This window comes from Populus nigra, chromosome 11 (assembly GCF_951802175.1).
Source record: "Populus nigra chromosome 11, ddPopNigr1.1, whole genome shotgun sequence".
NCBI classification, from domain to species: domain Eukaryota; kingdom Viridiplantae; phylum Streptophyta; class Magnoliopsida; order Malpighiales; family Salicaceae; genus Populus; species Populus nigra.
The window spans coordinates 4,780,323-4,797,054 of NC_084862.1; the positions used below are offsets into that span (position 1 = coordinate 4,780,323).

At 32.2% G+C, this 16,732-nt stretch overlaps 1 protein-coding gene across 1 annotated transcript; it reads right to left on the reverse strand.

Moving 5' to 3' along the window:
• Positions 1-13,087: 13,087 nt before the first annotated feature.
• LOC133668674 (disease resistance protein RUN1-like) lies at positions 13,088-14,244 on the reverse strand. Its single transcript, XM_062088627.1, has 2 exons — positions 14,232-14,244; positions 13,088-14,040 (listed from the first exon to the last, which is right to left on the reverse strand). The coding sequence occupies exons 1-2, from the start codon at positions 14,242-14,244 to the stop codon at positions 13,088-13,090; spliced, it is 966 nt and encodes a 321-aa protein (XP_061944611.1).
• Positions 14,245-16,732: the final 2,488 nt, after the last annotated feature.

A 16,732-nucleotide genomic window follows, 5' to 3' on the forward strand; every position in this document is an offset into this window, starting at 1 on the left:
ACTGAGAAATTTCTTCTTGTATTTTTCTAGTAAAAAATAAACACTAGCATCACCTAAGCATTTGGTTTTTATCTTAGAAGAAATTTGGTCTGGCCTATGGCGTAATGTGGTCTAGCAATTTAGTTGCAATCTAAACTTATATATACTTCAAAATATAGATTTAGGGATAGTTACAGAAAAAAAAAATCTTAAAATTTGTTTGTGATTTTACTTTTCTACTTTGAGAAATTATATTTTACATCATGCATAAAACAAAAACTTCAAAAATAATTAAAAGACAAAATTTCCCTTACATATAATAGATGAGAAATAACATATCACTCTTTCTCTTCTGTCCCATTTTCTCCATTCAAAAAATTATTTTCTCTCTATTTCTTTTTAAAACAAAAATTTAAACCTAATGTAGTTTAACTAAAATAAAAACCCATAATATTTGATTTTAAAAGTGTTGGGTCCTCGGTTATTTCTAATTATAGAGATGGTTCTTTTTTACAAAGGCGTAAAAATCAAAACAGAATTGAGGAAGTGATTTTGTGATATGGGTTTATGTTGTTCTTGTGTCGGAAAGCTATGCTTTCACTGTTGAGTATCTTGAATTGATAGGGTCTAAAGTGAACTTAAAGACGTCATTGTTGGTTTTTGAGAAAATTAAAGGCTTTTATGAATGTGCATCACAGTGATGACAACAAGAAGGCTGTCAAAGTTATGGCGCACTCTACTAAAATAAGAGATAAAACCTAAGAACTACTAAAATAGCTTTCTAATGAAACCTTTACAAAAGGTATAATCTCACGTCTCACAGGCAAGATAGATTAGTTTTCTTGTTAGATGATGATTAATATGTAGCAGACTAGCAAAAAGAAGAAGTCCTTTTTTAGGGTTTTCGGGTTAAGGATACTTAAGTTAACAAAGATAGATAATGAGAGGAGTCTAAAAAAGTTATGATATGGAAACTATAGAGGTTTTGGTATAAAAAGATGAAGAAGCAAAAGAAGAAGTGTTTAGAATCCTTTACCCTAAGGTTTAATATTTTTTATATATAAGCTCTCACAAGTTGCCTAGAGTTATGGGTACAAAGTACATTCTTCCTACCACATATATATGATTTTAGATTGTCATTAATAGGAGTTTGTGCTAAGATAATATAGGCAATCTCCCCTCAATAAAGGCAACATTTTTTGTCGTCTAAGAGATGCCACATGCCCTAAAAATGTATGGCCCTAAGGATGCTTGTTTGTGTTTGGTTTAGGTTTTTCAATCAGTTTGCTTCAGTGAGTGAGTTTTGTCTCATTAGTTGAGATTATTTTATTTTAATATCAAAAATAAAATTGAAAAAAAAAATTAAAAAAATAGGAAAGAACCCAAAACTTTAAGAGCCAATGGGTTTCTTTAGGATAATTTACTGACCTGATTGATAGGCCCATATAATCTTTTGGAATGTGGTTTCCTTTGAAGACAGACAGACTGAAGAATTGACGAGCTACACTGCAATTTAATTCCTCAACCTCATATATTTCATCAGCCACATTCTCACGCACTTGTCTATCCCTGGACGTTACAAGAATTCTACTTCCTGGACCAAACATATCATGCCTTTCAATTAAACATTCCACTTGTTCTACATCATTCACATCATCTAGAACAGTTAAGACTTTTTTGTGCCGGATCCTTTCCTTGATTAAAGTGGATCCCATGCATGGAGTGTCAATACGTAGATTTTCCTGCTCTAATACTCTGGAAAGGAATTCCTCTCGCAAGCGAATCAAGCCACCACATTCTTCCGATTTCTCTCTTACATTGGTAATAAAACAGCAGCTTTCATATTGACTTGAAATACTGTTGAAAACAGCTTCAGCAATGGTTGTCTTACCTATACCACCCATGCCCCATATTCCGATTATGCGAGCTTCAGATGATCTAATGCATAAAAGTGTTTTGAGTCGTTCAATGCGTGAATCTATCCCAACTAGGCCCTTAGAGTCACCTAATGATGTGTGGTTTCAATTTTTTCAAAATGAATTGCACAATTTCACTTACAAGTTTGGACTCAGGCCTACCAAATACAAGGAACAAGCGTTAGTAAAACACAAGTTATCCAAAAAAAAAGTAAATAGAATAATGAAGATGATGCAGTATCTTTTTATTTTTTATTTTTTTGTTCAGAGTTCATTTGGAATTTTTGTGATCATCACGCTTGTAGCAACTAACTCAAATTTCTTAAATTTATAATGTTTCTTGAAATTCACCAGTGCATAGCATTTTTAAGGCTCATTTAGAAGTCCCAGGAACATATATAATTTAAAAGTTATAATTTTTTACAAGTAAACCCACAAGACGTGCGGTGACACAAGACTGGGCAATTAAGTTCCATCACAGTAATAGTCCTTCTGTGGATTCAAATTAACATGGGATTCAGTTTTAAAAGCTCAAACTGAGATATTATAACCTTTAAGTGAAATAAAGTTATGCTTTTTAAAGTTATTATCCTGAACTGGAAAACATAAACTAATTAAATTGCTCAAGAACATGTCAAAGGACTGCCCCTTTTAAGCGACTATACTAAATGACCATTTCATGATGAGCAAGTATAATTTGGTTTGCATACTGAATAATGCTAGAAACACTTAATTCTGATATAATTGATGTGTTACCTCAAAAAGGATCGAGTTACTTCACCTAACTAAACAATGTACAAAGCTAGTAATTCGATAATTGGCAAGCGTTGATTCTTAAAAAACTTTTCTTAGTAAAGAACAACGGCAGATTCTATTACCGTGTTCAAAAACATTTAGCCCCTTTGTCTAATTAGTGTTTTGAAATTTAATGTGGAACGGTAACTCCATCATTTCCACGGCAGCTAAAAATAAAGAAACTTGCATTCTTTCAAAATTCTTAAAAGTGCAAAGTAAGGGAACTTTATTGTTCTTGTTTATTTTCCAACCCTAGCTAGTTCCGTACCCATTGGAAATCAGCCATTTTAACATTATGCATAATTTTAGCTATATTAGGAAATGGGCATGCTAAAAATGGCACAAATAATACTTATATTCATGTATTCAAGTGAAACCTGCAAATGGTATAGAATAGAGAGAAAAGGTTAACTAGTGACTTGTGAATCCCATCCAGAAATATTGGCCGCACAAGTCAGCTCTCCAGCTTGAAACCTTGTCCATCTTCCGTTTAAAATTTCTTTCAAGCTCAGCAAATGCATTTCTTTCAAGGCACTAATGAATTATGGAAGTTCTAATATATTTATATTATACAATACCACTTGGTATTTTATGATTTACTGAGAATATTATCAGATGAAGTACCAAATATATGTATTTGTAGAGATTTCATCATTAATCTAAAGTTTTACGAGACCGAAATATTTTTTCACAAATTTACCAGTACAAAAATGTACTGGTAAAAACAATCAACTTCAATAGTTAATGTTCATTGAAAAAGAATTAGCAGCTCTCGGCTTGATAAAGCCAAGGCACGCCATTTTTTTTATAAGAATACACGTTGTTCGGAAAATTGATTACATCCACAAAACAACTAATTTTACTCACAGGAAAGAAAATAAAAATTACACCAACGAAGGAGACGACTCTCTCAACTCAACGTACAAACTATCTATGAAAGACATGATATTTTATCCAAATATATTTGGTGACAAGCATGTAAAAATCATGAGCATAAACTATATGTTTTTTGTATGTAGATAAGTGATTTGTGTTCTCTGTAGAGAAATTTGCGTTCTCTGTACATTCTCTGCGTGGAGAGATTAGCTAAGTGTCTTTTAATATTATTCAAATAAATTCTCTTTTATTTTCTTAAAATCTAAAATTATATAATCTTAAAAAATATCTAGAAAAATATCTAACAAAAAATATTACTCATAAATAGTAATAAATATCTCACTATCTTTTCTCTCTCATGAATAATAAATTATCTTTTCTCTCTCGAATAATAAATTGGGATGAGCTTGATGAACTGAGCCACCTTGTAGCTTGATTGGGTTTGTTGGGCCTGGCCGAGAGAAGAGAAAGAAAGGGAGGAGTGCTCGGTTTGGCATAGGCCCAACCCAGTTGTGGATGCACAATTTAACCTTTTCCAGATAGTTCGCACAACTTGTCTTACTAGTTTGGACTCTGGACTGCAAAAAAATGTATAAAAAAATCTATAAGAAACTGGTGAATGTATGGGAGTGATTTTTTATTATTATTATAAGCAAATGATAATAAAAACCCAGACTTGTGCCTTTTCAAGGAACAAGTACTGTGAACTAAGAAGCACAGATGATTTACAGGAGAGAAAAAAAACTGTAATATGCACAAGAAATTTTAAATGCTATAAATAAATTTTAATTGCTATAATTCCAGAAAAAAAGGTTGAAGATGAGAATATATAGTTACCTAGTGACCTGTGAATCCCATCCACATATCCTGGCTGCATTTGTCAAGTCAGCCCTCCACCTTGGCACCTTGTCCATCTTCACCTTCAAATTTCTTTCAAGCTCGGCAAATGCATTTCCAAAACCCCCAGTCTGTTCAGCAACATCAGATGGGTCCACATGATAGAAGACCGGTAAAACAATCTGCCCATGAGTCTCTTCGCATTCAAGTATTTTCACTAGTTCATCCAAACACCACGGAGAAGATGCATAGTTCTCGGAGAAAATTACTACAGAAATTCTTGATTCTTCAATCGTTTTCAGAAGGGCAGGGGTAATTTCTTCTCCTCTTTCAAGCCCCTTATCAATGAAGGTCTTGATTTTCTCACGACACAAAGCATCATAGAGATGGCTGGTAAAATTATTGCGCGTATCCTTGCCTCTAAAACTAAGGAACACATCATACTTCCATTTATGAGCAACAGCAGATGAAGATGCCATATCATACAGTTACAAGATCGTGTCTCCCTCAATCACTAAGAATCGAAATCAATAAGTGCTCTCCTTTTTCTCCTAAAGACAAACAAAGAGAACCCACTTCAACTGCTGAACATTCATTAAGAGAAATTGAAGTCTAAAAGTACATGAACCCACACAACTTGTATTTATCAGAAAATTCCTCAACCTCTTAACGATGGATATGATCTATCTTAATTAATTTGATCACTAGCTACCAATGCTAGCTTGCTATTACTTTCATTGCAGGAACAGTCACTAGCTGAGCAAAAAGAATTACAGATGGAAGATTTAATACGTTCATGAAACAAACTTATCAGACTCATATAGTGTTAATGTTGCTGTCATGTAACTATTAATATTGTTGCTGAAAACATGAAAACAAAACAGACTAAATGCATGGAATCAGTAGCAACAATGGCAACGGTTTCCTCTCTATGGTGTTTATGAGTTGGTCGGAGTCCGCCTACTTGGTGACTTTAATGATCAAATTGCAGCAATCGGAAAGGTTAGTGCTGGGAAATTCTAGAAATCAAACACATATAAATTTATATGGTTCAGTAACTTATCTACTTCATGAAACTACTGATTTATATTAATAAATAAAAAACAATATAAACAAGAAGGTGGAAAAAACTCTTCTCAACTCAACTTACTCAAGTTCTTTCTCTTTATTGCTCTCCTTATTCTTCTGTTCTCAACTCAACTCACTCAAGCTTTTTCTCTACTGCTCTCTCTACTCTTTCTATTATCTTTGTGTTTTTCACACACAAACCCACAGCTCTTTACTGAGCATATCTTCATACAAAATGGGAGTGAAGTTTACGTCATCTACTTTGTGCTAAGTTTGTGCTAAGTGGGAGATTGAGTGCATGTTCCACTAAGCACATGGTGTAGGTGTAGGTGTAGGTGTGATATTGTTTGTTTTGATATTGCTAACAATCATTCCGTGATGAGCATATTGAATAGTTAGCTATATCGTAAGGTAATGTATGACAAATTCATTCTCTCACACTAGATAATAAAATCTATCACAAAAATAATATAAATTATATTATAAAATTTCACCTAATAATTTAAATTATTAATTTAAAATAATTATTTGATATGATATTAGAATTTTGATAACCAAGTAATTATATATTTAAATCTCATTATTTTTATTTATATAATAAAAATTAAATTTAAGGTAATGTTTTTTTATGATAAGACTCATTTGGGAGGCCCCCCCCTGCCCACTTAGATGTCCCCATCTGACCCTCTCCTCCTCTCCTCTTTTTCCATCATCATATCCTCGTGTCCTTGCGTGCATATGATCTTGAAGACTCAATTGCCTTCATCTAGGCAACATCTAGCAAGGATATGCATGAATCTATGACAGTGGACAGACATAGTGCAAGGGTACTTCAGGTCTGGTCCGACGAGGGTGTCGGGTTCTTTTAACAGGGGTGGTTTGTCACAGTCTCAAATATCACAAGCTTGCGCTGACAAAAAAAAATTAGTGGAGAGACATAGAGGGCAGTGGCAGCCCGTATGACAATAGCAATTTTGGCAAAACACAAAGATACTACTGGATTATGCGAAATTATGGTGGAGACTTTTCTTATTGGATGGAAAGAAAAGTTAAGTACCTCGAAGCTTAGAAAGATACTACTGGATTATCAACACGTGGACAGTTCGGTGACATTTTAGCCATTAGAATGTGTCGCAATACCCATCCATGCTTTGATTATTGTTTAATAATATATTAATTATCTTCGCACAGCAGCTTATATCTTGATCTTTTATTAAGATCGGCAAAACTCAGTTGAGATTTTTTTTTCTTAATTGGAATTAATTTGTTCTTGAAATCTCACAATTTTATGAACATAATTTTCGGGAGTCAACAACATTATTATCTATAGGGTAACGGACAAGATTGATGTGTGTGTATATATATACATATATATCTCTCGATCTATATATAGCAGAATAAATTAAAATTTTTGTGAGGGCAAAAAATGACTTGTATTTAGTTGTATTTCCACCATAGCCTTCATTTTATATATAAAAAATAGTGGTATACATGTAATAAAAATTAATAGTTTATATTCACATGGATTGTTTCTTAATTTTTTTATATGAAATATTAAAATTTTAATTTTTTTTTAAATTCGAGTTGATTTGGGTTGATCAATCTATGTAACCCGAGACCCGACTTCTTAGTTGAATCAACTCCTGGATCGGGTCTGATAACTATGGTTTCAACCCGCGAGAGAAGTAATTTGCATCTCCTCTAAGAACTAGATTAAAAAGATCTAAAACCCTACGGAAAAATACTATAGCTCTAGACCATGAGCATTATTCATTGGAATACTGCAGTGATGTTTTTCACCCTCTACCAGGAAAATTTAGCAATGGCTTCCAAAAGCATTAAAGTTTTTCTGCATGGCCCCTTTGTTATTTTTTAAATTAACTAGGGATAAATAAGTTTTTTGTCATATTAATTGCACAGTGAAACAATTAAAATGTCATTGGAAGCAGAAAATCTAAACCTAACACAAAAGAGGTATTTTCATATTTTTAAAATGGTTTTTTTTGTTATTATAATTTAAGCTAAGGGGCAATTTGTCATCTGACCAAATATAAAAAATAATAAATAATTAAAATACACGGTGAAATGAACAAAATACCTTTAAATAAAAACATTTAATCATGAAGACAAGTGGTGTTCTAGTCTTTTCACTATGATTTGTTTTTGTAATTATCAAGTCAACTTGGGAAAAATTTTGTATTTGGCTAAATAAAAAAAAGGTGGGCAAGAGTGTACGACATCTAAGGAAGTGTGGGAGGCGCCCAAGCCCTTTGAGCAGCACCTCTCGATGTCCAAAACTATCCTTATGTCGTGTTGTTGGGAGCGTCGCTATGTCATTTTCCTATTGGTTTAACGTGCGTCTCTAGTATGCATTTTTTCCCTATTATTTTCTCTCTCCTTCTCAAAAATTACAGTTTGACCCTCTTTGTTGATAATATTTTAATTTTAGTTTAGTAAGCTTGGGCTAGCTCAACCGAATTGCTCTCCAATCCGTTTGGCCCAAAGCGCACAACTCTCCAGTCCACTTAGGCCAACCCAATCAGACTCGCTCAAAGTCACAGCCTCGACTTGGTATCATGCAAATTCCTTACACCAATGGTAAGTACATCACAATGTATTATTACGAACTCCAAAAAGTCACCATAGCATCACGCACCACCTTCTAGAGCTACATGTTAACATGTAATTAGCTGAATTAGAGGATACTTTTCCATATACAAAAGGTATATTCGATAGGAGTTCTAAAAGGATATACATTAATGTATTCTTTTCAGAACAGGAAATCTATTCCTTTCAGAACAAGAGACCTGTAAACCGCTATATATATATTTGCCTATATAAGGCATTCCTCCAAGAGAGAAGAATAATAAGCATAGTTAAATAAAACCTAAACTCTAAACTTTATCATGGTATCAGGACATAGTTAAAATTCTTCTCTCTTTGCTGCTCCCATCCAGAATTGGTCTTGAAACAAGGGATCAACCATGGATGATACAAATACCTCTATAATTCCTATAAACCATGCTCCAATCTCTGTTGAATCACCCAACCTAAACAACTTACCCTTTGGATTTAAATTGAATGAGACAAACTTCAAAATCTAGTCACGAATGATTGAGCTTCACCTTGCTAGATTGAACAAACTTGGCTACTTAAACAGACAGAATGCTAGAATGAAAGAAGGAAATCCCGGTTACTCAAGATGGTGCATTGAAGATGCAGTGGTGCGAGGATGGCTGTTGGAAACTATGGAGCCTCATCTCATCGGCTTATTCATACACCTTTCATCAGCCAAGGAAATCTGGGATAGTGTCACTCAAACCTTCTATGATGGGGCTGATGAGTCTTAATTTTATGAGTTACGCTGCAATGCCACAAGAACGAAACAAAATGGACGTCCAGTTAACTTATACTATGCAGAACTTAACAGCGTCTTACAAGAAATTGATAAACGACAACCAATTAAGATGATGTGTACTACAGATCTTAGAACCAAACAAGAAGAAATTCAAAAAGATCGGATTTATGACTTTCTCGCGGGACTAGATGAGGTATTCAACTCAGTACATAGTAATCTTCTTCACATGAAATATGTTCCAGGTATTGAAGAGTGCTTCAATACTGTTTGACAAGAGGCTTAACGCCAAGTCACCATACTTGGCACAAAAAACACGGGTGGAGGTACTTTCATGGCAATGATTTTCAAATCCACCGCCTCCTCTCACTTTCGCACCCTTAGAGTTGTTGAGGAAGCAGAAAAAGATAAATTGCGCTGCAGTCATTGTAATGGAAGTCGTCATACCAGAGACACCTATTTTGAAATTATGGCTATTCCGAATGGTTCTTAGAAAAACAGAAGCAAAGTAAAGCACACAGCAATAAACGTCCAGGCCAAGCAAAATTCATGGCTATCTCGATTTGAATCCCTCAGTAATTCCATCGGTAAACTCGTCTGAAAAAAAATCCACGTCATCACACTGTTGCAACTTCCCAATAAAACTGTATCGTCCGTCGGCGATACAATCGGTATATACCGACGGACGTATTCCATCGGTATATACCTACCGTATCGCCGATGGACTGTATCTGTCGGTATATACCGACAGATTTTGAGACCGAATATTTTTTGTCAGTAAAAATTTCCAACGAAAAAATTCTATTGGTAAGTCCGTAGGTTTTCACTGATTTTCTGGTAGTGAAGAAATACATTCAAATAATGGTTAATGAATATCCTGAAAGCACTCGTTTAACTTTTCCCTTATCAATATAACTTTTAAAGTCGATTAATAATTTTGATTATATATTACCCTGCAAAGACATTTTATGATGGTTTACTGTTTATATGAATATAGTAAAGAATCTTAATATATATTTTTAGTTAGTTTATAATAATTTTTTTGTTGTTTGGCAAAGGCATGCATTATAGGATGCAGGTTGCGGTTAGAGAATGGATGAGAACACTTAATATTTTATTTTTTACAAAGAATTGGTTGTCTGTAACTTTTTTTAAAAAAAAAAACAAGGGAAGAACAATATATCATCTACTCCTTTAATCCAAAGAAAATAAATAGATTAGGGTATGTGTTGGGCCCGACCCTTTGTGAGCTCTCTCTCTTCCCGGTGTGCGCAAGTTGGCCCGAACACCCACGTTAATAAATAATAATAATAATAATAATAATAATAATAATAATAATAATAACCATGAGGGGTGTAGCTCAACTGATCAAGCTTTGAGTTTGCTCTCTAAAGATCACCAGTTCGATTCCTATAAACCTCAAAGTTATTGGAGACTTACATGGTCGTTAACTTCAGGGTACCTGGGATTAGTCGAGATACGCGCAAGCTGGCTCGGATATCCACATTAATCTAAAATAATAATAATAATAATAATAATAATAATAATAATAATAATAAATTATTAATAAAGATTCAATTAAACTCAGTGTTTTATAATTAAAAATTTTAAATGACTCTAAAAATAATTTAATCACATTTAAGATTTTTTTTTAGTTTTTGACCACATAAAATATGCATATAATATTTTGATATTTTTTTGTTGACTTACTTTAACAATTATAAAATATTTTTGTTTTCAACAAAAAATATCAATTAAAAACATTGTGTTGGTTAAGATAAATAAGAGATATTATCTTAATAATTTTTTTAAAATAATTATATTTTTATGTTTAATAATAATATTAAAAATTTTCATAAAACCTTCAAAAAAAATTTTATTTAAAAGAAATAAGATCGCTGAGAACGTAGCGTGGAAAAACATTCCCTAAGCTAAGTCGAGGGAAAGCCTTGTTTAGGAAATAAACATATGCCCAAACTGAAAGGCCTGCTTATGTTTGGGTAAATATAAAAAAATATGGGTAGAGAGTACGACACCTAAGGGAGTATAGGAGGTGCCCGAGCCCTTTGGGCAGCGTCTCTTAGTGTTTAAAAATACTTTTATGTCGTGTTGTTGGGAGCATCGTTATGTCCTTTCTCTATTAGTTTGACGTGTGTCTCTAGTATGCATTTTTTCCTATTATTTTCTTTTTTCTCCCTAAAAATTACAATTTGACTCTCTTCATTGATAATACTTTAATTTCAGTTTAGTAAGCTTGGGTTGGCTCAACCAAACTGCTCTCCAATCTAGTTGGGGCCAAGTGCACAACTCTCCAGTCCACTTAGGCCAACCCAATTAGACTCGCTCAGAGTCACCGCCTCGACTTGATATCATGCAAATTCCTTGTATTAGCCCACATCACAATGTATTATTACAAACTCCAAAAGGTCAACATGGCGCCACACACCTGCTACTGCTACCATAGTTATCAAACCTGATCCGGGGTGGAGCCGACCAAAAAGTCAGGTCCCAGGTTACACGGGTTAACTCGAATCAACCTGAAAATTAAAAAAAAATTAAAGTTTTAATATTTCATATGAAAAAATTAAGGAATAATTCATATAAATATAAGTTATACATGTTATAAATAATGAAGTTGAAAATATTATTTTAAAAGGTTTTTTATCCCACATTGAAAAGATACCATGTTAATATGTTATCCTTTGAAGTTGAAGTATTTAAACCAAAAAGATTTTTATCCCACATTGAAAAAATATTTTTTTTCCTTGTGAACATGGAGTATATATATACTAAAAGGCTTCAAATTTCACATTGAAAAAGAAAAATATTCTTCTAGTATTTATATAGTGAATTTTAAAAAAGTTAATAATCAACTAAAAAATATAAAAAAGAGAGGCTTTTAGCTAAGAAAAAAAACACATTTTAAAAAAAAAAAGATCTCAATTATGTTTTATCATGTTGTTTAGGTCATTGATAACTTACCTAGATAGGTCTAGCCACCAGATCAAACAGGTTATAAGTTGACCACCAAATCAATCTGGCTTTATTAACTATAGCGCTACACGGTGCACTTCTAATTCTTTATTATGGCGCCCAACCTCCTAATTTTATCCCTTAAAATTGCAAGTAGAATGGCTACTTTTCTCCACAATGGTTATCACCCGCCTCTCAGTCAATAACTACCACCGATGGTAAGTAGAATGCCAACCCTATCTAGTGTGGCGCTGCATTCAAACACCAAGATAATTGATTGCAGTTTCTGCCTATCAATTTCTTTCTTTCCGGCCCTTTTTTTAACCTGGATTTCAAATTAGTTATCAAACAGAACAACCAGGGATGGGCGGCAAGGTGGCTGGGGCCCGTGCAATTTTTTTTTTGCTCTCTCTTTCAGAATAATTATAAATTTTAATCCTAAAATTATTAAATCTTAACTTTTTTTCCCTTAATTTTTTTTTTTAAAAATGGATTGCCAGCCCAGACCACTCCACTTAACGACAGGGAAGAAGTTGGTTTCCAAGAGCAAAATTAATCAATCTCAAGAAGAAAAGTTCCTAGACATGCAAGAGTTAACACAGTAACTCTGCAAGGAAAATGGAGAATCACAGGAGCCAGGAGGGGAGGGGAGGGGACCCTCCTATGGATCGTGGGCAGTGGGATTCAAGAAAAGCTTATAAAGCAGAAGTTATGTCACTCTCAACCCCTCTGCAGTGTGCGGTAGCAGCAGCACCTCACACCTTCCTTTATTACACAACCCACCATTGCACCCACTCTCCTGTATTGCTTTTCTCTCTCTTTCTTTGCTTATCCCATGGCTGCCCATTTGCCCTCAGCCATCTCTTCGGTCTTTTACTAGCTGAAAGGGAAGTCCCATGGCCTCTTTTATGTCCTCGAGATTTGGATGTATGTTTTGGTTTTGTTTACATGGAAGCCATTTTTTGTTTTGCTTCTTTCACCGAAGAAGACTGCGTCTGCATTTTGCTCCGTTTCGACCAGGGGACGCAAGAGGAAATTGCTGTCCTAGATTCTCTAACAATCTGCCAGAATTATTACAGCAAATTACATTACATTACATTAAAAAAAAGGGGATAAATTGAGGGAATGTTTAAGAGTTTGATATTAGCTGTTTTTTAAAGAATTGGTTTTACTTAAAAATATATTAAAATAATATTTTTTTGTTTTTTAAAAATTAATTTTAATATTAATATATTAAAACTATTTAAAAACTGGTAGATCTATTTTTACTTTTTTACTTAAAAATATATTAAAATCCTTTAATTTTCAAAAGCCATTTCTTGCAACAGATCATGCATTTCAAGCTTTCTATTTGAAATAGTAATGAGGCACCTTTCAGCAAGAAAAAAAAACTTTCAATATTTGTTGAGAAACCACAACCATCCAGTATTCTCTTCACGTAATCAATTTGCTTCCCTTTAAAGAAACACGCAATATCAAGAAATATGTTCTTCTCTTCATCACCAAATGCATCAAAACTTACTTCCAACATATTATAAATTTTCAGCTGAGGATTTCTTTCAAGTTTATTCAATGCATTTTCCCAGTCCTCTTTCCTTAGGTCAAATAGAAAGGAACCCAAAACTTTAAGAGCCAATGGGTTTCCTTTAGCATAATTTACTGCCCTGATTGATAGGCCCATATAATCTTTTGGAATGTGGTTTCCTTTGAAGACAGACAAACTGAAGAGTTGACGAGCTTCACTGCAATTTAATTCCTCGACCTCATATATTTCATCGGCCACATTCTTAAGCACTTGTCTATCTCTGGACGTTACAAGAATTCTACTTCCTGGACCAAACATATCATGCCTTTCAATTAAACATTCCACTTGTTCTACATCATTCACATCATCTAGAACAGTTAAGACTTTTTTGTGCCGGATCCTTTCCTTGATTAAAGTGGATCCCATGCGTGGAGTGTCAATACGGAGATTTTCCTGTTCTAATGCTCTGGAAAGGAATTCCTCTCGCAAGCGAATCAAGCCACCACATTCTTCCGATTTCTCTCTTACATTGGTAATAAAACAGCAGCTTTCATATTGACTTGAAATACTGTTGAAAACAGCTTCAGCAATGGTTGTCTTACCTATACCACCCACGCCCCATATTCTGATTATGCGAGCTTCAGATGATCTAATGCATAAAAGTGTTTTGAGTCGTTCAATGCGTGAATCTATCCCAACTAGGCCCTTAGAGTCACCTTAATGATGTGTGGTTCAATTTTTTCAAAATGAATCGCACAATTTCACTTACAAGTTTAGACTCAGGCCTACCAAATACAAGGATCAAGCGTAAGTAAAACAAAAGTTATCCAAAAAAAAAGTAAATAGAATAATTAAGATAATGCAGTAACTCAAATTTCTTAAATTTATAATGTTTCTTGAAATTCACCAGTGCATAGCATTTTTAAGGCTCATTTAGAAGTCCCAGGAACATATATAATTTAAAAGTTATAATTTTTTACAAGTAAACCCACAAGACGTGCGGTGACACAAGACTGGGCAATTAAGTTCCATCACAGTAATAGTCCTTCTGTGGATTCAAATTAACATGGGATTCAGTTTTAAAAGCTCAAACTGAGATATTATAACCTTTAAGTGAAATAAAGTTATGCTTTTTAAAGTTATTATCCTGAACTGGAAAACATAAACTAATTAAATTGCTAAAGAACATGTCAAAGGACTGCCCCTTTTAAGCGACTATACTAAATGACCATTCATGATGAGCAAGTATAATTTGGTTTGCATACTGAATAATGCTAGAAATACTTAATTCTGATATAATTGATGTGTTACCTCAAAAAGGATCGAGTTACTTCACCTAACTAAACAATGTACTAAGCTAGTAATTCGATAATTGCCGAGTGTTGATTCTTAAAAAACTTTTATTAGTAAAGAACAATGGCAGATTCTATTACCGTGTTCAAAAACATTTAGCCCCTTTGTCTAATTAGTGTTTTGAAATTTAATGTGGAACGGTAACTCCATCATTTCCAGGGCAGCTAAAAATAAAGAAACTTGCATTCTTTCGAAAATCTTAAAAGTGCAAAGTAAGGGAACTTTATTGTTCTTATTTATTTTCCAACCCTTAGCTAGTTCCATACCCATTGGAAATCAGCCATTTTGTATAAAATTTAATTTTTTTTTAATATATCTTATTATTTTCAGATCATTCAAAAACAATATTATCATTTGTTAAAATATATATGAACTCAAAAATATTTTTTAAAATCTGAAAAAAAATGTCAAATGTCATTGGTCTCTCTCTTAACTAAAACTTTCACACTATTAATATCTCAACAAATTATTTAATTTAATATAATCTAGAGCCAAATTTAATAATATAATTATAAAATTATATTATTAATTTATTTTCTTAATTTAAAGCATCAAAGATTAACTTGAAATAATAATTTATAATCAAAATAATGATGATGAATGGTCATATATCCAAGTTTCTTTTAAATCTCAAAAGCAACTATTAAAAACTCACATGTGTGATTGTGAATGTAGTCAATATGAGAATATCAAATACCCATAAAAATAATGCAAACCTAAATAAAAAAAATGAGATGTAACCATTAAAAGATGAGCTAAAAAAACCTGTATTTTAAAATTTTGAAAAAAATTAAGTGTTTTTATTTTTTTCAAATTATTTTTTTATTTTTAAATTGTTTTGACATGCTGATATCAAAAATAATATATATTATTTCAATACATTTCTAAACAAAAAATATTTTAAAAAATAATTTTTACCATGCCTGCAAAAAGACCCTAGACTGTTTGCTTAAAATATTTATATGTTTAAACTTAGAAATATTTGTTGAAAGAATTAAATTATTTCAATATATTTATAAACAAAAAATATTTCAAAAAATAATTTTGACTACACTAGCAACCTTTATTGTTTGTTTGAAATTTTTATATGTTTAAATGAAAAATATTTATTTTTGATAAAGCATTTTATCATAAAATATTTGCTTAAAATTGATTATATGTTTTTAAAAAATTAAAATTTCAAAATTACTTAAGAATAAAAGAATTTAGAAATAAAAATTTCAGTTTTTTCAAAGAAATAAAATCATGCTCTTGTGTAGTGTAAGAGCGTTTTCAATATGAAATGAAATTTTATCAAGTTGATTGGTAAAACTTGTTAAACTAGTATATTAAAAAAAAATAACATGGAAATACATAATAAACATATTTGAAAACGTAAAGATATATTATAAGTATAATGATATAATGATATATTAAGTTTAACTCGAGTAGAGTTTTTAGTCAAGTTAAATAAGATAGTGACCTGGTAAAATTTATTACCAAATTTTTAATAATTTAATCAAATCTAGTTCAAACTAAACCAAGTTAACATTTAAAAATTATTAAAACATTATCATCCTAATTGATGGAGAATATTATTACCATGCGAAACAAACTTAATGAGCATACACAAATTATATATTTTCTGTATTATAAAAAAGTCCACAACAATTAAATTTTTTTTCTCTTGATGGCAGGGATATGTATGGATGAGCCTATACATTACTTATCAGGTAAAAAGTTTAGATATTTATCTTTTATATATTAAGTTTTAGATATTCATCTAGGTATTTATTATTTGACTATTATTTAATATTTAACAAAAAAATAAAATAATTAAAGTATGTATAAATGTATTAAATGATAAGTGTGTGTATGTTAAATTAGGTTTGGGTTGGGTTTTGGATCAGGCATCCGCGGAAACACGGAACCCATGTCTTTGGAATCTTGAGATTACTAAAAAATGCTTGCAAGAAAATAAAGGTTGTTTTCATACTAAAATATAATTATTTAATCTTTATAATTTTAAATCTATAAATAACATAATCTTATTTTATTAATTTCATATCTTTTTTA